This window comes from Dioscorea cayenensis, chromosome 4, assembly GCF_009730915.1.
Source record: "Dioscorea cayenensis subsp. rotundata cultivar TDr96_F1 chromosome 4, TDr96_F1_v2_PseudoChromosome.rev07_lg8_w22 25.fasta, whole genome shotgun sequence".
In the NCBI taxonomy this organism is placed as follows: domain Eukaryota; kingdom Viridiplantae; phylum Streptophyta; class Magnoliopsida; order Dioscoreales; family Dioscoreaceae; genus Dioscorea; species Dioscorea cayenensis.
The window spans coordinates 12833684-12856439 of NC_052474.1; the positions used below are offsets into that span (position 1 = coordinate 12833684).

General features: G+C 36.9%; 3 protein-coding genes and 1 non-coding gene across 4 annotated transcripts; 1 reads left to right on the forward strand and 3 right to left on the reverse strand.

Moving 5' to 3' along the window:
* The first annotated feature begins 438 nt into the window (after positions 1–438).
* LOC120259599 lies at positions 439–546 on the forward strand. The gene has a single exon (XR_005536158.1). It is a non-coding gene; the product is annotated as a small nucleolar RNA R71 (small nucleolar RNA).
* A 10313-nt stretch (positions 547–10859) lies between these two features.
* Positions 10860–13193, reverse strand: LOC120258217 (pentatricopeptide repeat-containing protein At3g58590-like). The gene is made up of 2 exons (XM_039265577.1): positions 11904–13193; positions 10860–11765 (listed from the first exon to the last, which is right to left on the reverse strand). The coding sequence occupies exons 1-2, from the start codon at positions 12223–12225 to the stop codon at positions 10966–10968; spliced, it is 1122 nt and encodes a 373-aa protein (XP_039121511.1). The 5' UTR covers positions 12226–13193; the 3' UTR covers positions 10860–10965.
* On the reverse strand, positions 12265–13048 carry LOC120258699 (pentatricopeptide repeat-containing protein At3g58590-like). Its single transcript, XM_039266148.1, has 2 exons — positions 12338–13048; positions 12265–12288 (listed from the first exon to the last, which is right to left on the reverse strand). The coding sequence occupies exons 1-2, from the start codon at positions 13046–13048 to the stop codon at positions 12265–12267; spliced, it is 735 nt and encodes a 244-aa protein (XP_039122082.1).
* A 257-nt stretch (positions 13194–13450) lies between the features above and the next one.
* LOC120259162 (terminal nucleotidyltransferase 4B) lies at positions 13451–22059 on the reverse strand. The gene is given in 14 exon segments (XM_039266709.1): positions 13451–14160; positions 14162–14218; positions 14605–14649; positions 14742–14790; positions 14894–14991; positions 15692–15760; positions 16392–16451; positions 16534–16614; positions 17299–17341; positions 18331–18401; positions 18564–18659; positions 19991–20047; positions 20154–20266; positions 21682–22059. Coding segments are annotated over 14 exon segments (1575 nt in total). The 5' UTR covers positions 22004–22059; the 3' UTR covers positions 13451–13746.
* Between the last annotated feature and the right edge of the window lie 697 nt (positions 22060–22756).

The following is a 22756-nucleotide window of genomic DNA, read 5'->3' on the forward strand; positions in this document are numbered from 1 at the left end:
TGGCTTTTCCAACCCTGATTGTAGGTGTTAATAAATGGATTGCCTTGGCCTCTCATCGCATTACCCACAAAATCCACTTGTTCTACCGAGGATGTACCGCCAATAGAAATCAAGCAATCGGATGAAGCATGTCCTTCCCCACACCCAGCTCAACTAGTCAAGGCCGCCACTCTAGGAGAAGATAGATTATCTAACTTCTCGCTCAATGACTCAATCTAGCCCGCTAATGAAGTAAATGCATCGATCTCATGAAGTCTGGCTATCTTCCTTTTATCTCTTGTGTTTGACTGATAAATGTTCATGGCCATTTCTTCAATGAGATATCGGGCTTCTTCAGGGGTCTTGCTTCCTAAGGTACCTCCTGGTGCTGCATTAAGTAACTGCTTTGTGCTTGGGATCAAACCATTATAAAAAGTCTGAATGATCATCCACTCGGGGAACCCATGTTGAGGACATTTTCGCAGGAGCTCCTTGAACCTATCCCTATGTCTCAAAAAGATACTCCAATTCCGTTTGCACAAAGGAGGATATTTCATTCCTGAGCTTTATAGATTTTCCACGAGAGAAATATCGAGCAAGAAAAGCTTCTACCATCTCCTCCCAAGTAGTAATCGATGCTCTAGGTAATGAATGTGACCACTACTTTGCTCTCTCCTTCAAAGAAAATAGGAAGGCCCTCAATCTGATAGCATCATCTGTAACTCCATTGATCTTAAGCATGTCGCATACTTCCAAGAAATTCTCGATGTGGTTGTTCAGATCCTCATCGGCCAAACCATTAAACTGTGCTGACTACTGTATCATCTGGATGAATGCTCGCTTTAGCTCAAAATTCTAAGTCGTAATCGGTGACCGTACAATAGTAGACTGTGTGGCCAAAATTACGGGTCTGGCATAATCTGATAGTGTTTTCTGTAGCTCATTCTGCTCTGCCATATTATCTGACCCTTCACTTTCTACCTCATCTTGATTTAACTGTTCTCACACAGGTTCTTTTCCCCTTCTACAAAGTGTTCGTTGAAGTTCAGGATCTCCTTTAACTAATGTCAAAGGGTTCCCTCAGGTCATAACCTGGAGCTGCAACCAAAGAAAGAAAAATAAATCAGAACGATGGAAGAATAAGAAAATGTGAAATAGAATAAATGGTGAATAGCTAAAATAGCAAAGTGCAAAGTGTTTCTAAACCACCTATTCCTCGGTAACGGCACAAAAAACTTGACAACACCCTTTTATGTGTGAACCGCAAGTGCACGGGTTTGTAGAAGTAATAATACCCTAGTGAGTGGGTAGTCATATCTACAGGGAATAGTGATCAGTAACACAAAGATTGCTATTTAACTAGAGTGAAGATTAATCGATAGTAGTGTGAACAAAATCAATGAAAATAGAAAAAAAGGAAAGAAGAAGGAGGCACAAATAAATGATAAAATAGGCAATCGATAGAAAGTGTGGCACCCGGATATTGCTCACCCTAGAACTAGTGTTTCAAGTGCAAAACCAACCATTTTGTCTCTCAACCAATGATTAATGAGTCATGGAAATACTAAAACACACAGTCCCAAACCTATAGTCAACCATAACTAACCCTACACTATGCCCTAGTGGAGAAAACGCTCAGTCTCGACGCCTCATACTATGCAAGGTTGCTTTAAGCTCCATGGGCTCCAAGTGATAAACCTATTCCCTAATATAGATATAACCCTTTAATCCAGGTTAAAGACCCTAGTCACTATTAAGCCCCTAGATACTAAGGATTACTTTAACGCTTCATTCTGTTGCTTGTGCAACTAAGCCCCAGCAGAGTTCATCTCTTAGCACTTCACTCTATTATAACCGCAAAGAACTCTTTAGAATGTGGAGGTAGGATAAATCATACTGGAAGGAAAAAGGGGACATTCCTCTATCTCTTGACTCACCCTCTCCAATCTTGCTTTGTCTAACCCTCATGATGTGTCACTCACTCACAATGATTACAAATGTAGACTCTCAACCCTAGTATCACTCTAATGGAAAATTCCATTCAACAAACATTCAAGATTGGAACTCAATTGAATGCATCAATTAAAGAAACATAATAGAAAGGTCAAAGAAAACAATATCATCCTAGGGTTTACAAGTCCAAGTGCCCACTAGGGGTTTAGATTTCCATGGAGCAAGATACAATCAATAATAAAATCGAAAGTAAAAAACATGCAATCCATAAGTAAAACCCCCTTGTTGTTCGTGTCGATGGTCTTGTGGAGTGGCAGCGTCTTCTCCAAAGGTTCCCTTGTCAAACCTAGGGTACACCTCGCCAAATCGATGCCGATGAAAGCTTCCCCAATAACTACCTTCCGAAAGAACAAGGTGTTGAAGGCCATAGAACTCCTCCAAAACCCATGTCAAAGCCTCTCCAAACCTTAGCCACGGGCGCCTCTAAAGATGAGAAAAGATGGGCCAAAATATGGGAAAAAGGATCCCCAAATGGGCTGAAATTGCGACATAAATAGGGCCAGAATCGGGCATCCACACGAGCATGTGGAAATTCCACACTCCTGTGTAAATTTGCAGGAATCAATTTTTCAGCGACCTATGAACATTAACTGCTACAGTGATTTGCTACAATGATTTAATACACTAACCTGTTGCAGTACTCCACCAAAATACTCCTGAATCCACACTTTCATCAAGGCTACATGAATGGGCACACATCCATACGGTAGATCGCGTTGCATCTTCAATAAAATCACATTTAATAATATTCTTGCTAGCATTGTACAAGTCAGAACACATGAGTGCGATTGCCTTTATGCCTTTCTAATTCGCATGTTCACTAGAGCACAACGGAGGTTGGCACACACTCATATCTCTTTGAGCACAACTTTTGTGTCTTCATGTTTGTTCACTCCAAGATTCCATCAACAAAGTGCAAACGCAACCTACTTTGGCTTCTTTTTTCCATACTTGTCTCCACAACCATACATGCACAAAAGAACACAAATACACATGTTAGCGATAAAATCTGAGAAAAGTAATGCTCATTGTAAGAAAATAATACTTTGTATTGCTAATACACAAGCACTTATCAATTTCAATCTTTGTCTTTTCTACCTCCATTCCCACTTGGCAAATCTTATGTCCAAGGACAATGCCTTTCTTGGACCATAAAGTGACACTTCTCCCAATAAAGAACAAGATTTGTCTCTTCACATCTCGCTAGCACTCTCTCCAAATTTCTTAGACAAATGTTAAAGGAAATCTCCAAACACCGAAAAGTCATCCATGAACACCTCCATGATGTCCTCTAGGAGATCATTAAAAATGACCATCATGCAACGCTAAAATATCACCGGTGCATTACACAACCCGAAAGGCATTATTCTGTAAGCAAAAGTACCATAGGGACAAGTAAATGTTGTATTCTCTTGATCTTCTGGAGCTATATGGATTTGAAAGTATCTTGACATACCATCAAGGAAGTAATAAAACTGATACCCTGCCAATCACTCCAACATTTGATCAATAAATGGCAGTGGAAAATGATCCATTCGTGTTGAATCATTCAATCTTCTATAGTCAATGCAGACATGCCAACCTGTAGCTGTCCTAGTTGGGATTAATTCATTCCTTTCATTTCTCACAACTGTCATTCCTCCCTTCTTCGGGACTACTTGAGTTGGGCTCACCCATGTACTGTCGGATATTGGATAAATGATTCCTGTATCTAGAAGTTTTACCACCTCTGCCTTGACAACTTCTTTCATGTTTGGGTTTAATCTTCTTTGGGGTTGAATCACAGATTTGTAATTGTCCTTCATTAAGATTTTATGAGTGAAAAATGACGGAATTATGCCTTTTATATTAGAGATCTTCCAAGCAATGGCAGATTTATGTCTCTTCAACATGCTCACGAACTTGCCCTTCTGATCTGTAGAGAGGGTTGAGGCCACAATAATAGGGAGCTTTGATCCATCCATCAAAAAAGCATATTCCTGATGTGCCGGCAAATTCTTAAGCTCTAACTCGGGTGGCTCCTCAATGGACGGTCGTAATCTGCTCTCTTTCAATCTATCAACTTCCAAGAATTGTGTAGAATTTTGTTCGAGCACTTCCTCCAACCCATCTACTTGTGCATGTGATTCTAAATGAACTTCAACAAGATCAGCATTCCCTATCTCACAAGAACACTGGACTGCATTTGAAACTCCCATCGAGAAAATCTCATGCCTTTGTTCTTGACTGAAAGTATCAAATTGAACAAGGGCCCTTTCCAAGTTTTCTTCCAAATGATAGCTCACAAATGACAGTGCAGATTTTTCAAACTGATCCAGCACAGTATCTAGTTCATAACTCCGATCCTAAATCTCATTAATGTAATCAACAACTGATTCTTCCATAGGGTGGTTGGTGATGAATTTTTCCTTTATAGAACAACATGACGTGGACTGTGTTGCAAACAAATGAACATTTTTCTCTATTTCTTCAACCATTCCCGTAATTGTGTCGAATAGTTCAGTTATGTTGATCATTCTTCCTGTATTCAAAGAAAGAAAAACAAATTAGAACAATAGAAGAATCCGAAAGTGTGAAATAGATGAAGTGATGAATAGCTAAAATAGCAAATTGCAAAGTGTTTCCAAAATGCCTATTTCCCGGCAACGGCACCAAAAACTTGACACATCTCTTGCGTGTGTACCACAAGTACACAGGTTGTCGAAGTAATAAAAGTACTCTGGTGAGTGGGTAGTTGTATCCACAAGGAATAGTGATCATAAACACAAGAATTGCTATTTAACTATGGTGAAGATAAATTAATAGTGGTGCGAACAATATCAATGCAAATAAAAATAAAAGAACAAGAGAGAGACACAATAAAGTAATAGGAGAGGCAATCAATAGAAAGTGGGGCACCCAAACATTGCTCACCCTAGGACTATTGTTTCAAGTGCAAAACCAACCATTATGTTTCATAACAGATGCTTAATGAGTCATAGAAATCCTAAAATACACAGTCCCAAACCTAAGGTCAACTGTGAGCAAACCTACACTATGCCCCGGTGGAGAAATCGCTTAATCTCAACACCTCACACCGTGTAGGGTTGCTTAAAGCTCTGGGACTCCAAGTCATAAACCCTTTCCCTAATATAGATCTAACCCTTTGGTTTAGGCAGAAGACCCCTAGTCATAATTAAGCCCCAACACTAAGAATTACTTCAACGCTTCACTCTGTTGCTTACGCAACTAAGACCCAACGGAGTTCCTCTGTTACCACTTCACTCTATTGTGAAAACAAAGAACTCTTAGAATACGGAGGTAGGATAAATCACACCGGAAGGGAAAGGGGACGTTCCGATACCTCTCGACTCACCCTCTCGACCATCTCCAATCTTGCTTTGTCTAACCCTTATGGTGTGTCACTCACTCACAAGAATTACCAATGTAGATTCTCAACCCTAGTGTCACTCTAAGGGAAAATCAATTCAACAAGTATTGAAGATTGGAACTCAATTAAAACATCAATTAAAGAAAACATAATAAAAGGTCAATGAAACAAAATCATCCTAGAGTTTACAAGTCCAAGCAACCACTAGGGGTTTAGCTCTCAATGGAGAAAGATACAATCAATAGTGAAATCGAATGTAAAAACATGCAATCGATAAGTAAAACCCCCTTTAGTCTATATTGATTGTCATGTGGAGTAGCCTTGTCTTCTTCAAGGGTTCCCTCGTCAAGCCTAGGGCACACCTCACCGAATTGACGCCGACGAAAGCTCCCCAATAACTCTCTTCTAATGGACACGGTGTTGAATGCCGTAGAACCACTCCAAAAGCCTTACCAAAGCCTCTCCAAATCCTAGTCGCGAGCGCCTCCAAAGATGGGAAAAGATGGGAAAAAGCACTTTTAAAATGGCTAAAATCGCGACTTAAATAGGATTGGAATCGGGCATCCACACGGCTGTATGGAATTTCCACACGCCCGTGTGAATCTCTAGGAATTCAGTTTTCTGCGAGCTGTGAACAGTAAGTGCTATAGTGATTTGCTACAATAAACTGCTACAGTAGTTTTCCAAAATGTTCCCGAATCCACACTTTTCATCGAGGCCACATGAATGGGCCACACATCCATATGGTAGACTGCGTTGTGTTTTCAATGAAAGTCACATTGACGAAGGTCTTACTAGTGTTACACAAGTAAGAATACATGAGCATGACTGCCTCTGTGCCCCTCCAATTTGCATGTTCACTCGAGCACAACGGTGGTTGTTACACACTCACATGTCTTCACACACAACTTGTGTCTTTACGTTTGTTCACTCCAAGATTTCATCAACAAATTGGGTCCACAATCAACTTTTGGTTTCTTTCTTTCATACTTTGTCTCCACTACCCTAAATGCACAAAAGAACACAAATACACATGCATAAGCAATAAAATCTGAGAAAAGTAATGCTCAATGTAAGATAAGAATACTTCATATTACTTATCCACAAACACTTATCAAGGATTTTAACAATAGATTTACACACTTTCTTATTGGCCTAGCTAGGAAAATGAACTGTAGATTTGCTATTATTAGGGGTTTCCCTAGTTAGATCATTTTAAATATTCATACAAAGTTTACAAGCTTTAGCAACAGCCCGAGAGGCTCTTGTAACAATGATTAAGTTGTTTGCAAATATAAGATCATTAAAATTTCTACTCAGCCTATCATCAAAGCCTGGAATCCAATTTCTATGTAAAGCATGATTTAACAAAGCTAACAGATTCTGGGATACAAGAACGAAAAGGTAGGGAGATAATGGGTCTCCTTGTCTCAGCCCCCTACCACTAGGAAACCAGCTAGAAACATGGCCATTGATCACCAAAGTGAAGTTCGCAGTAGAAAGATAGACCCTAATCCAATTGATCCACATAGCTGGAAAATTCATGAGGTGAAGGATTGCAAGAAAACCTTCCAACTCAACCATATCGTAAGCCTTGGCTATATCCACTTTTAGAATCATCCTAGGGGGTCTATCAGTATCATAGTCTAAGGAGTGCACAACCTCTTGAACAGCAATAATGTTATCAAAGTCAGACTTACCAGTTAAAAAGGCACTTTGCTCTGACTCGACAATCTTATGAAGAACGTGCTTAAGCCGATTTGTTAAAATTTTTTAAAGAGCTCAGGAAATGGCTTGGAAGAGGGGTCTCTTGATGATGTCCTAATAATAGAGATAAAACTCAACGTTCAAACCATCAGGCCCTGGGCTTTTGTCCTTTGTAATGGATTTGATAATATTGAGAATTTCTCTATAGGACACAGATTTAATCAAAAAGTCATGGTCCTCCTCCGGGATGGAATTGTGATCGTACGGCAGGGCCATAAGGAGATCATTATAGGTTCATTTATACCTAGAGCTCCAAAGGTCACGGAAAAATATGATAAAACAGTTTTCAATACCAGCTTGATCACAGAAACGGTTTCCAAGAGTATCTTTGATTTCAAAGACCTTATTCCTATGGCTATGGACTCATACCGTATTATGAAAGAACTTGGAATTCGTATCACCCTTATTAAGCCATAACATGCAAGCTCGTTGAGCCTAGCGGATGTTATTTTTCTTAAGAAGAGTAGAGTGGCGATTGTTAAGGGATCTAAGGCATCTATGATCAAGGGAAACAGGATTGGAGGAGCTATCCAGGTTTTTAAGGAAATTGATATCTCTCAGTGTTTTGAATACCCACGTCGGCCCTTCATAACATAGGAATGGTAATTTGGTGCCTACCTCAGCCCATTCATAGCAAGCCTTGCAACAATGCAACCTAGTCAACTGGTAGAAAGCATTCCATGATCAAAATCATCAAAACCAAAACCATGTGGACTTCATGAACAGTAAATGGTTTCATTATAGTAATGCCCCTAATCAAGCTTGTACTTTCCAACCTATCCTAAGCCACCTGCATGTCGGCTTGGAGATTTGGGAGGCATATGAAATGGCAAAAAAATATTCAAGTATTCTAGACACATAGCTGACAACGCCCTTTTGTGTGTGAGCCGGAAGTACATGGGTTTGTTGAAGTAATAATACCCTGGTGAGTGGGCAGTCGTATCCACAGGGAATAGTGATCAGAAACACAAAGATTGCTATTTAACTAGATTGAAGATGAATCGATAATGATGTGAAAAAAATCAATGAAAATAGAAATAAGAAAAGAAGAATGAGGCGTAGGTAAATGATAAGAGAGGCAATCGACAAAATATGGGGCACCCGGACATTACTACCCTAGAACCATTGTTTCAAGTGCAAGACCAACCATTAAGTCTCTCAACCGATGCATAATGAGTCGTGGAAATCCTAAACCACACGGTCCCAAACCTAAGGTCAACCGTGACTAACCCTACACTATGCCTCAGCGGAGAAATCGCTGCTCTTGACACCTCACACTGTACAAGGTTGCTTAAAGCTCTCTATAGACTCGAAGTGATAAACCTTATTCTCTAATATAGATCTAACCCTTTGGTCCAGACGAAAGACCCCTAGTCATAATTAAGCCCCAAATACTATGGATTACTTCAACGCTTCACTCTGTTACTTGAGCAACTGAGCCCCAGTGGAGTTCGTCTCTTAGCACTTCACTCTATTGTGACCGCAAAGAACTCTTGGAACGTAGAGGTAGGATAAATCACACTGGAGGGAAAAGGGGATGTTCCGCTACCTCTCGACTCACCCTCTCAACCCTCTCCAATCTTGTTTTATCTAACCCTCATGGTGTGTTACTCACTCACAAAGATTACCAATGTAGACTCTCAACCCTAGTGTCACTCTAAGGGAAAATCTATTCAACAAGCATTCAAGATTGGAACTCAATTAAAGACATCAATTAAAGAAGCATAATAGAAAGGTCAAAAAAACAATATCATCCTACGGTTTATAAGTCTAAGTACCCACTAGGGGTTTAGCTCTCTATCGAGCAAGATACAATCAATAATGAAATCGAAAGTAAAAGCATGCAATCCATAAGTAAAACCCCCTTGGTATTCGTGTCGATGGTCTTGCGGAGTGGCCGCGTCTTCTCCAAAGGTTCCCTCGTTAAGCCTAGGGCACACCTCGCTGAATCGATGATGACGAAAGCTCCCCCAATAACTATCTCCCGAAGGAACCCAGTGTTGATGGCCGTAGAACTACTCCAAACCCCTTGCCAAAACCTCCCAAAACCCTAGCCATGGGCGCCTCCAAAGATGACAAAAGATGGGCCAAAAGATAGGAAAAAAGATCCTCAAAATGGGCTGAAGTCGCGACTTAAATAAGCTGGAATTGGGCATCCACACGGGCTTGTGAATTTGCAGGAATCGATTTTTTCAGTGGCTTATGAACAGTAACTACCACAGTAATTTTCTATATTGATTTGCTACAGTAACTTGCTGTAGTGCTCTGCCAAAATACTCTCGAATTCACACTTTCATCGAGGCCACATGAACGAGCACACATCGATGCGGTAGATCGCGTTGCATCTTCAATAAAATCACATTTGACAACAATCTTGCTAGCATTGCACAAGTCCGAACACATGAGTGTCGCCTTTGTGCCCCTCCAATTTGCATGTTCACTCTAGCACAACGGAGGTTGGCACACACTCATATCTTTGAACACAATTTGTGTCTTCACGTTTGTTCACTCCAAGATTTCATCAACAATGTGCATTCGCGATCTACTTTGATTTCTTTCTTCCATACTTGTCTCCACAACCCTACATGTACAAAAGTAACACAAATACATATGTATGAGCGATAAAATATGAGAAAAGTAATGCTCATTGTAAGAAAATAATACTTCGTATTACTAATACACAAGCACTTATCAATGGCATAACTAAGGCATTCACTCTAAATATGAAAAATTGTCCTAGAAAAGAGACATAATCCAAATAAAGGAAATACAAATCCAAATTAGGAAGAACAAATCTCCATGACACCTGATCTTTATATCCCACAAACCAGAAGAGTATAAAAACAGCCATATCTACCACAAATAATGAGAACGGAAAAAATCAAAAACTCTAATTTTCTCTCTTGAATGGCAGTCTTAAATCGACATCATAGATTCACCTTGAGCCTAGAGCATTCAGGAGGCCCTATTGCCCGTTTATATATATATATCAAGGAGTCTACAAAAAAGAATGAAAATTGTTCTCCCGGGAAGACCCGTCCAAACTCCATCTTAAGCATGCTGACATCATTGAGATCACCACATCATTATCATCATCTCATCTGATTAGTTGATCTGGATTTGCCCTATCTTAAGGAGGGACAAATTCTCACATCAAGAATATCATGTAGAACATAAAATATTAGCAATGGCAAGACAAATGGCAGTTCATTATCGCTAATTTGTGGGTTTTCAAGGAAAATTACTTATAAAATTACCTCACATCAACTCTATTGATTTTGTTATGCTTGTAACTTTATTTTTCAAAAATATCTCATAATACTCTCTGATTTTTATTTTACTTGTCAATCCTATTAAGTTTTTTTATGTTTTACCTTGAGTTACAATAAATTAAAATAAAATCTCTTTTTAATGTATGTCACAAGATATTATGGATAAATTAAGAAAAGTCTCTATTTCCAATTAAGAATCCATTACTCTTTTCCATTTACACCAATTATATATCTATGAAACTTTTAATAAAGAAATTCTAAATTTTTTTAATTAAAACCAAGTAGATATATCTAAAACCGAATGATTAAAATTATAAAAAAGGTTTTATAATAATAAAAAAAAACACAGTTACATATATCACAGCCCAAGTTTAAATATGAAAATTTTCTGCCTATGATGACAAGTAAAATAAAATGAGAAAAAGCGATTATAAGTTATAAAAATAGTAGGTGGCAAATAATTCCACTTTTCCAGTTGTCCCGGGTGGGAAGTAAGAAAAAACATACCCATGTTATCATCTACATTACTTGGAAAAGTTCACTTTAATTCTTCTCCTAAAACATTTAACAATGCAAGTTGCCATATCTCTTACAACCTTGCAAGAAGATGCGCCAAATGACAGCATTTGGTTGAAAAGGCATGCTACTGATTATACTCTCAGCTTCCTTTATATGCCCATACCTGGACAACAAGTCCAATACAGCTACATAATGATCCATATCCGGTTCAATTTCATAAACACTTTTCATATGGTTGAATAACCACATTCCCTCTTCCACTAGCCCATTGTGTCTACAACCTGAGAGAACCGCCATGAAAGTAACAGAGTCTGGCTTGAATCCTTCCAATCCCATTTGCTTGAACCTTTCCAGTGCTTCATGAATGTAGCCATGAAGTCCTAAACCAGAAATCAGTGCTGTCCAAGATATCAGATTTCTCCCATCCATCTCCTCAAATACTCTTAAAGCACAATCTAGGCTACCACATTTTGTGTACATATCCAACAAAACATTATTGACAAACACTTCATCATACCCAGAGTTTACCTTGATGATAAATGCATGAAGAGTACTACCGAGATCAAGCCTGTTGATCTTTGAACAAATGCTCAGTAGACTCACAGCAGTGTAGTTGTCCATAAGAAATCCTTCACTTTGCATTTGCTTGAAAATTTGGAAAGCCTCAGAGTAATCTTCATTGCGTGCACAAGCAGTTAGCAAGATGTTCCATGACAAAGCATCTCGGTATTGTATCTGAGAGAGCAGTTGCTTGGTCTCATGAAATTGACCTTGTCTATTGTAAATAGCAGCTATAGCATTTCTAGGGAGAGAATGGGAACTGACAGCTGAAGTTTTATCACAAGCTGAAACATCAAGAATAATCCCATGAGCATCATATGAGGCAATGACAGAACTCATGACATATTTGTTACTATCATGACCCATTTTGGTAATCAAGGAATGAATTTGAGTGAGTTCTATTATCGAAATTCTTTTGAGACCTAAAGAGAAAGTGAACTCATTTGGTAGAATTCCCGACAGAAGCATCTCTTTCAGAAGGGTTACTGAAGCACCAGCATCTTCATTAAAACAACCACCGATCAAAGCATTCCAACAAACAACATTCTTGTCAGGAATCTCAGAGAAAATCTTGTATGCATTATTTAGGTTCTGACACCTCGCATAAAAACTAACCAGTGAGCTACCAAGATAGACACCGCTGGATAAAGTTGTGCTTGATGGCTTTGGCATGTATGAATTGCCCATACTTTGGTGTGTCCAAATCAGTGCAAGCATTAACGGCACTAGTGAATGTGCTCTCATTTGGCAGCGGCCCTTCAAGCAGCATAACCAAGAAGTGAACTAACGCCTTCTCAGGCGCACCACCTTTCGCAAAAGTTGTGATCAACGTGTTCCAGGTCACAACATCTCTAACAGTTGACTTGTTAAACAACCTCTCCACCACACAAACACTGGACCAGTTCGAATAAACATTCATCAACGCATTCAAAACCACAATATAAGAATCCATAGACGTCTTGATCATGAGGCCATGCATTTGAAACTCCAGTTTGAAGCAGCATAGGCTACAATTTTCCAAATTTTCTGAAGAACTAAAAGCAGACAGGATACCAATAAAAGAACATTCTGATGGTCTAATATCACTTCTGAGAAGATCACGGAACATAAAAATTGCATTTTTAGCAAAACCATGCTGTGAAAACCTGGAAATGAGTGAGTTCCATGTGACCACAGTTTTGTAAGGAATTTCATCAAATAACTTGAGTGCATCATCAAAATGCCCATTCCTCGCCAAAAAATTAAGCAATGCGGTGCTTGAAAAGGGCTCAGCATAGAGTAAACCAGTCTTCAAGATCAATGAATGCAGCTGGATCCCATGACGTAGATCAAGTAATGCAGATGAGAGAACTGGAACAAAGGTGAAGCTTGTAGGCCTTGTCCCAGAGGCCAACGTCCATCGGAGAAGTGAGAAGGCATCATCAGGTGGATTCTGCTTAGCATAAAAAGTACTGAGAGAGCGAAAAGGTGGTTGGGGAATTTGGTCGAACAACTTGCGTGCGAAGTAGTAGGTCGGGATGATGGCGACCCTCGAAATTGTTTTCGGTGAACAAACTTGTACTTGCATGAGATACGGTTAGGAAATTAGGATATGAGATCTACTATTAAAGTAACGATGACACGATGAACCCCTTTAAATTATTTTCTGATTCAGTTCATCCTTAATGGGTAAATTTTTGAAGAGAAAATGACTTGAGATCACGGACTTCATAGAAAACGGTCATTTTCTGCTTCCTTTTAGTTCTAAAAATGTGTTGCTTTTATCTTGTAATTTTTTGAACCACTTTATCACTGTAAAATCCTAATGTCGCATAAAACATCTACAACATTTTAAAATTCAGCTTCTTCCGGAAATCGGTCTGAACAAAGTGACATTGGATGAGAAAATTCAAACAGGAACTTCCACCTTTTTAACTGTTCTATGTTTTCCAAAGAATATAAGTAAATTAATATTGCCTCCCATCCAAAATGCACGAACTAGAAAGACAATAGAGGATCAAGATAATGTGATCACAGCTGACAAAATCCCAAAACACATACTGGCACTTTACTTTGTTCGTGCGTAGATCACAATGACACAACAAAAGTGCAGCACCACAAGCAATACACAATCTAATGCCCGTTGGATAACTAATGCAGTGATTACCCCAATGCAACTGTCGTTCTGATTTGGCCATCTTCATGGCTCAACATCATATTCAATGCCAATCTGCTCATCAGTCAGTGAGAATACATGAAACAAAAGGAAAAAAAATATATACATAATCACCGACTATGTCTAGCATAATAAGGGAGATGCCTATCCAATCCATCAAATATTCTCTTGCGCTTCTTTACTTTCTTCTCACTTACACTGCCATTTTCTTCCTGTCTTCTCACAGGATTTCCAATATCTTCTCTTCTGTCAAATTTACATTTCGATCTCGAGGACTTCCTTTTTCGAGAAGATGAATTATCATTCTCCAATGATGTATTATCTCGTGGAAGCGGTTCATCGTCTAGGAACGGCCAATTACATATGACATCACTCTCATCTCTAAGTAGCTGTGGCCTGGGTTCTCGTGCCCCAGGAAGCAAACTATTGAAGGTAAGTTCTCCTTGGTGTCCACCTTTTCTATCTAAGAGTAAAGGATCTGGTCTAATTATGGTCCCCAGGATACTCCTCTTTGTGCCCAAAGCCTATGATTGCCTTCGTATCTGTCAGACAAGAATAAGCCATTGAAAAGGCTGATTTCACCTGCAGCAAGAAAACATTCAAATAGATTTTCCAAAAAACAAAAAAAGGACGAAGGTCTTTTTAAGTCAAATGTCTATATCAAAGCATGCATATGCACATAAAAGCAACACTGAGATTAAACAAGTGCACACAAGCTTGAGGTTCAATTTGGGCGGAACTCATGGTGGGTGGAGAAATGTTGTAGATTATGTAGAAATTTATAATCAGAATTTAACAACCATGCATTGAAATTAGTTTTCTTTCTCTCATGGGTCAAGTCCGCAAAAGGTAATGCCCCGTATGTCTGAATATTTGGTTTTCGAGGCAAACAAGTAAATAAACACTGCAAACATTCTGCATCCAATACCTGAAAAACAGTAATAGTGACAAAAATGTAGAAACATTACCTTATAGAAGTTGTATGAGTTTCTCCCAATGTCATTGTCTGCCGCCTAGTTCATTTTCATCAATGTAGAATCAGTTATATCTACAATGATGGGCAATGAAGAGAACATCACAAGCATAAAGCTAAAGTTAAGCTAACCTGGGGATCCTCAACTGAGAGTAGATTTGGCCGTTCTTTGTTTACAAATCTAAGAATATGTCATACGTGTTAAGTCATCTCTCAAAAAATCAACAAGACAATCAATACGGAAGCTTTAACATCAAAAGTTTCAAGAATGAACTTAAAGCTACCCTTTGTCAGTCTTCAAGAAAAACATGCCCCGTAAGTTGCATGATACACCAACATCCATTGTGTTCAATTTGCGTCCATACAAATCAAAGAAGGAAACCTGTTCCACCAAATCAAGAAAAAAGAACATTATGTGATCAGAAATAATTTCAGAAGTAGAAGAAATTATTTTAGGAAACTTAACCCACATTCTTCAAAAAAAACAAAAGATCCAGATAAAACTAACAGGAAATTACAATGGCACCAATGTTCATATTTCTTAAATAAAAAATGTAGGTTTAAATCATGACAGAGGTTCCAAAGACCTGGCTACAAAAGATAATTGCATCTATTTAAAATGGCAAGAATATTAATCCATTTATGCTTCGAAATTTACATGCAAAAATCAACTTACTGTTTTCTTATGTGTTCTCTACAAAGCTTTTCAAATGAATCCACAAAATTGGGCAGGGCAAAATCATCATCATTTCAAGAGTAACAATTTAGCTTGGTGCAGAAATTAAGCTTTCTTAATGAAACAAAGAGCTCTACCCATCAATGCAAATTAAAAATATCCAAGTATCCAAATAATCCCGGTGCTCAACTATTGCTTAAGGTATCGCTTGTATTGTTGTTTCCGTTTATCTACTAAGGGTTTTATTCTACTATTACATTGGACATGCCTCACTCTCTCTCTATCAACTACATGTCCTCCAAAAGTAACTATTTTCCAATAGATCCTTTCAGAAGCCTTCCTGATCTGACAATCATGCATATTTCAAAAAGGACAATTTGAACTCCTGAGAAATTATGACACATACCAAAAGAATTCCCAAATTATGTTCCACACGTTTTTTGCATCCTTGTGAACCTTGTTCTCTCCAATGCATCTGCAAATATATTATATAAAATAAAGGCTTCAGGAGCTTTAGCATTTAAGCAACATAAAGGTTCCTCTATCATACACAATTCACAATTATATGGGCCCAATTCATTATGTGGAAATCCAACGGAATGTATTGGCTTGACAAGAATTAACATGTAGAAATATAAAGCCAAACTCACACAAAAGATAAGAAGATAAAGCCCATTGGCAATTAATTAAAAATAATTGAATATATAATCACAAAGAATTAAATTGCTTCTTACATATCAATAAAAATCAGATAAGATTATCTAACTCCACAAAACATCATCACTTGCTCATATGCTCAATGTTTAAGATTATTTTTTTTAGACAATTTCAACCGGTAGTAATAAACATGTCTTTAAAAGAATTATTTTGAATGTTAGACATGGTTTTCCAATTTAAATTATTGTACATCACTAAGAATGACCACCAGGAATCTTGCAACGTATTTTTAATAGAGGAAATATAAAATTAAATTTCAAAGATGTACTACAGTTGATAGAGCATGAGTACGCTGTCAGACCCATACAAACCACACATGTTAGTTAAAACTTACAACGACCGCAAGTAGCAACAAGTGTGAAAACAGCTTACATGAATAAGTTTTTTACCTGCAAGCAAGCTATCAACATAGCAAGGAGTGTGTAAGAACCAATTCCACCCGAATATACCTGCAAGCAAATAAGTATGATATAGTTTTAGTTTATCAAAAACATAATAAAAAATAATAATTAATTTGAAGCAGAAAAAAACCTCATTCAGCTCCCTTTGATGTAAAAAAACCTTCAGAATCAAGCATAATGGCCTTAAAGGAGGTATCCTGTTTACAGCATCCTGAAAGAATTACAATATCACTTCAGCTTAGATTGAAGAATCAATAGAGCTTTAAATGTCTCTTCAGTAGATTCAATAGAGTGAAACCTAAAGCAGTTGTTTGAATTAATTCAATAGTCGCACTACTTAAATAATAAGCTTTCAATCACTAAAAAGGACAAAAAGAACCAGATAACCAATTAAGATTGAAATCTTTAGCCTTTACTGTGTACACCTTGATAAAGTTAAATTCTAAAGTTTTTCCAAGAATTTGCCATATGCATGTAATTATTCACTAATTATGCCAATATGAAAAACACTAATTAGGAAAAGTAGGGGTCTTACTTTCTGTATCTGTGCTTTTGTGTGAGAAAAGTAGTTAAGAAAAATAAAGGTTAAAAAAAACAATAACAACAACAACAATAAGTGGACCACAAACAAACAATAGTTTTATAAATAATGCGATGAAGATAAATAGGCAAAAGCCATTTTGAATAAATTTTTTTTTAAGCGCCTCGTGTATATTTTACAGCCAAGTCAAAGAACTCATTAACTTTGTAACTTAAGTTTGATGATATTGGCCCTACATGAATTTGATGATAGTGCAATAACTAATGGTTTATTTCCTGTTTACAGAGGCAATTTGCATTTCATTGCTACTTGTATGTCTAAATATAATAACAAAAGCATAGTTTGTACATATACCTTAATGAAACTTGCAGCCTTTGGTCCACTATCAATGTCAAAGCTGTGAGAGGAAAATGTTGAGTTAAGAACTATAGAAAATCATAATCATTGCTCAGAAAATCACTTTCAAGTTCTGGTTCTGAAACATATTCCTTTTTGAATCCAAATGAAAACAATGCAAAGAACAAGAAGAGTTTAAAAGGAAAAAAGAAAAGAAAATGAGAGAGAAAGCAGAAGATGGGCAAGCTGATCCATGTACAAACACATACTGGCAAAAGAATACTAGAGGAAGAAGACAAGGATATTCATATATGTGAACTACCTTTTATACATTAAAAACTATTGAAGGCGTTGCAGCATTTAGTGAAATATGTCTAGAAATGAAGCTAAATGCTCGTCAATAGTATATTGATTAGCCTTTTGAAATAAATATTTAAAAGCCATAATTTGTTGCAACTTTTTATCAGATTGCTCTCAAAAGGATGATTATGCATTGGAAATTGGCAAAAAATAAAAATAAATAAATAAATAAATAAAATAAACAAAGACTAGATAGAATAAGGCCTAATGGTTATCGTTACAGTTCTTGCGCCAAATAGGCAGGAAGAACTTCCTTATCAAATTGGACATGAACAGATAAAAGCAAGGATTATGAAATGGGACAGGACAGGTACTGTAGAGCCCCTGCATATGGAAGCAAACAAATTTTTTGATTGGTGCCCAAAGTCCCTAAAAAGGGCTTTTGCTATATATTGCTCAAAGGTCTGGCTAAAGCACATGTAATAAGCACGTGCCAATTTTGAAATAAGAATGGGAAAGTAATAAGATAAAATTTGTAAAAACAGTAAAATTTTCTTGACTAGGGTAAAATTAGGTGGCGAGACATAAAAACTAATATTCAGTGGCATAAACTACATATGATACAAACCAATCAGACAAATGACACAAGTATCATACACTCATACAACATGTTGGATGAAATACAGCAACTCAACAAAAGTAGAAAATAACTATAATATTAAGAATTCAAAGTTTTAAGTCAAAATACACCTGATATCAAATGCAATGCCACTTTGCCTTTCCACAAACTTTATGATTGGCACGCGAGCCTTTGCTATTACCTGTGGACAAGAAAATAAGACATTTACATCGGGTAGAGAATCAAAGCTTGAATTCTTTCAAAACTACTTATCAGCTAGAATTCTGCTATCTGATGAAGGTTCAGCATATAATATTTATTTGATTATAAAGAACCTTATTGACCAATCATATTGGCCTCATACCTGCATTTTTTTGGTAATACTTCTTTGCGATAATGCCCTTGCAAGAGCATAAAGACCCATTTGTGGAGTTCTCACCTTTGAATCCAAGATCACAACCTAGAAGAACAAAGATATTTATGTAAAAATCCAAGTTGGACCTCAGTTCTGAAGTTGGAACTTACAAAAACAAATAAAAGGTTTATCACAAGAACTAATTCTACACCATTTTATTGTATAATGGAGACAACAATTAAGTATAAAATAAATGATAGAACACAATTTTAGTAAGTATACTCACCAGAAGCTCTAGAATTTTCTAAATTCTGACTCTCAATATCGCTATCCATTTATTTTTCCTGCAAGCTAAATATCACTTACCACTCTTGTTTCGTACAATTAAAGGCATGCACATAACTTAGAAACTAGTAATATTCTTAGTACTAATTCAATCCCATAATATACTTGGTAACACTTCCAACTAAATCTTAAGTAATTAAAATCCACTTTTTAACAATTATTTTGTCTTGCTTGAGTAAAAATATCTAGGTTTTGTTTTCTTGCTAAATCAAGCCACTTTTTCCTCCCTGACTTCATGCTTAGGCCATTTCATAAGTTCCTGCTCACACACAAGCAAATTGCTCTGTAATTTCAAAAAATTCTGCTTGCTAATAGTGTTTTCCCATATTGCCTTCCCTTGGGGTATTGCAAACACTAGATTATATATAATACAGTGCATTTTGTTCCTAGGACCACCCTCCCAGCCCCAACAAACCCATCCAATGATATTCAATTTCTAACCAATTCTAATCTATTAAATAATGGGAATGACACATTACATTAGCTATATATAATGTTAATATAAAACCTTATTATGACTATAATGGTACACAATGCAATTAGGGCATGGGCATTTGTACAATTTGGCATGTACCAAGTTCATCAATACATTATATTAGAGCATAAAGTTTTCAGAAGGAATGAATGAAAATAACTCATCTATAAAGAATAAAGCAATAAGATATCCCTCTAAGACAAAATCTGAGCCAGCTTCTCACTGAAAACTAAAGATAACATGACCTTCATGGATGTAGTAGATAACAGATAAAGAGTAAGCAGGTAGGAGATTGGAAAGGAACCCAGTGACAGTATATGACACCATCAGTGATACAAGAATTTAGCTCATATCCTCTAAGATAAAGAAACATAACACCATGGACAAAGAATCAGACCACAAAACAGCAGTAATATTTTTTGAATGCATAAATGTAGATGGGATAGCCTTATCATCCATTCCTTGTGAGGTCATAATACCAATCATTAATAAAAGTAAAGCAGTCAAACCAACTGTGAGGTCTATTTCCATACTTTCAAAACATGTCAAATGGATAACATATTGTTTCTAATTTTTCCCATTGCAGTAGAAAATTTAACAGGAGCAGTATACTTGCATCTATATCACTGGTGGGTAGATAAAGGCCGGTTGTAAATGATCCAAAAACTTCAACCTGCAAAACAAGAGCCACTTATTACTCTGAAGGGAAAATATAACAAAAGTTAATTGATTAAACTTCAAACAAAATGAAGATGAAACAATAAGACCATTTAACATACCTTGCAATGTGGCCAAATATACTTGACAACATCAGAAACACGTTCTACAGCAGCAGTGCGCAAGGCTTGTTCACCAGTGGTTGGTGAAATGAAGTCACAAAAATCAAGTATCTCTATAGCAAAAATCAAGATGTAAACTAAGTTTGCATCAGAGAAGAAGGTTTATACAAAATGGCAGAATACATCAATAGACTGGTGCAAAGGAGAATTGATTAGAAATTTGGAGTCAAATAGAGAAGAGCAACATATCCAAAAAGATAAAATCAAGATTGATAGAAGAAAGTGAAGAAACAAAGAAAGGCAGACAATCACAAAAAAAGAAAAAAGAAAAAAGAAAAAAATGCATAATCAAGCTATTCACAGGTCAACAGGTGAGTAGCATGAAGAGTTAAGCACATGACATGAAGAGTTAAGCACATGACGACACCATCTACAAATAACAATCTACAAAACAAAATCTACCCATAAATATTGTATTTAAATGTAAATAACCACCTTTCTGAAAACAGTGAGCTGCTTCACAAAGAAGAAAGGCAGATAAACAGAAAGAAAATGTATAGCAACTTTATTGTACAAATCAACTGTTGACCGCCTCCTAGAGTTATGGCCATGAGAAGGTATATTCATAAACTCACATTCAGTCCAAGCAAAAAGATATTGTCTTTTATCTGTAAACATCAACTCTTCTGAATCAGTATATGTTCCTAGAACTCCATTAATTAGTTATCACATATCCAATCTTACAGCTTTAAGCATCTAGTTAAACAATGCAAAATCCAGCTACTATAAATCCAAGCCTAACCCTTGATCAATCATAATGCATTCAAATTTCAATTGAAGCATTTGATTTCACAATATTAACCAAGAAGTTCCCAACATAAGCAAACTACCAATGAATTATGAGTGTATGCTTCTGTGTCATAACATCCACAACAAAATCAGGGCCAAATATCTTGTCATTGTGAGAAAAACATCCACTCGACCAAGTCAGTCAAATACTCTGGACTCCATTGGTGCCCTATTGCACAGCTAGTCTCAAAGCTTTAGTAATCTAACAAAATAAAACAAAATCAAGCTATTAAATATGCATGCCTGAGACCTCTGATAACTTAAAACGTATTCAAATTTTAATTGAAGCATTCAATTCCACGAGAAATCAGCAAAAAGTTCTACACAGTTCAGTGGCCTCAATGTTTTCTAAATGTAACATAAGCACATAATGACCTAATAATAAGGTGTGCATATAACTTTCAAACCAAAATCCAAGCCAAAGATGTTGAATGCACATGTAAACATCAATCTCCTGAATCAGTCAACTGCTTTGGAACTTCACCAATAACCCATTGCACAACCAACGTTACAGATTTATAATTTAGTAAGTAATACCTAATCAATCCACTAAAAACTCATGCATTCAAACTTTAGTCAAATCGCTCAATTTCACGATAATTCCACAACAAAACAAGCAAAATACAGCCAAATTACAAGCCTCCCAACTGATTAAATCAAGCACGAGAAAGAAGCAAACCTTTGTGGAGCTGGAGCATAGGGCTCCTGAAGCGGCGGCCGGAGCGTAACCACGACACCGGTGAGGCGTCGTCGTTAGCATCCCCATGTCGGGGTCGAGCGTTCGGAGTGGTGAAAGGTTCGTGGCTGGCGGTATCAGTGACGGTGACGTCGAGGGAGAAGTAGTCGGCAGCGGGGATTTCGGAAGATGGACCGGCGGTTGAGGTTATCGTGTTGCGGAAAACCTCGTAAGCCTCGGCGTCGGCGTCGTCAGCGGGGAAGGTACTAGAGAAGGTGAGCGGTGAGAGGGTGTCGTATAGGAAGGCAGCGGTGGTGCTACCCATCGGCGGCGAAAGTGCTGATCGTCCTAAGTTGAGTTAGGGCATGGCATTAGCTTCGTTATCTTTCTCTTGTTTAAATATTAAAAATGAAAAAAAAAATTACATAAAGAATTTGGATTACTTAGGGAATAGATTTTGAATGGTAAAATTGGTAATAGAATATTCTTCTGGTTTTATTAATTTATAAATTATGATTATAATTATTCTAATTAAATATCTAAGTCGCCATCAAAATGATTAGAATTTTTTTTTATATTTAAAATTGAATTTAATTACTTATTTGATTATCAAATTCATTAATTATTTTTGTACTAGAGTTCTTATTTTTAATCGACTTTTAATAAATTCGATCTGTTATAAATAATAAGTTATAATCATTTTTTAATTTTTTTTTTATTTTTCAACTGATTAGGAAATTAATAACAAGTATGAATGGGAGAGGCAAATAGATGAATAACATGAATTTTATTAATTTCAACAAAAGTACGTGAGTACATAAGCTTTGTTGCATGTGCTAAGACTAAGAACTTTATTTTACCCAATCCTATTTTTCTAATTTTTGCATAAACAAAGCTTATTTGACATTGTCAACAAGGACCATACTATTTCCCATTCTCCCGACTCTTCTATTAGGAAATACAATTGAGGGTCCGTTTGGATCACGGAATAGGAATGGTAATGGTAATGATAATGGGAATGGGAAAAGTAATGGTAATGGTAATGGTAATGAAAAAAGTGTTTGGTTGAAAGGAATAA

Coding starts and splice junctions, on each gene's coding strand:
- LOC120258217 (XM_039265577.1), bottom strand. CDS start 12,225: ATGAGAGCACATTCACTAGTGCCGTTAATGCTTGCACTGATTTGGACA. Junction 11,766..11,903: donor TGAGTTCACTTTCTCTTTAG/GTCTCAAAAGAA, acceptor TTGATGTTTCAG/CTTGTGATAAAACTTCAGCT.
- LOC120258699 (XM_039266148.1), bottom strand. CDS start 13,048: ATGCAAGTACAAGTTTGTTCACCGAAAACAATTTCGAGGGTCGCCATC. Junction 12,289..12,337: donor GGTTGTTTAACAAGTCAACT/GTTAGAGATGTT, acceptor CTTTTGCGAAAG/GTGGTGCGCCTGAGAAGGCG.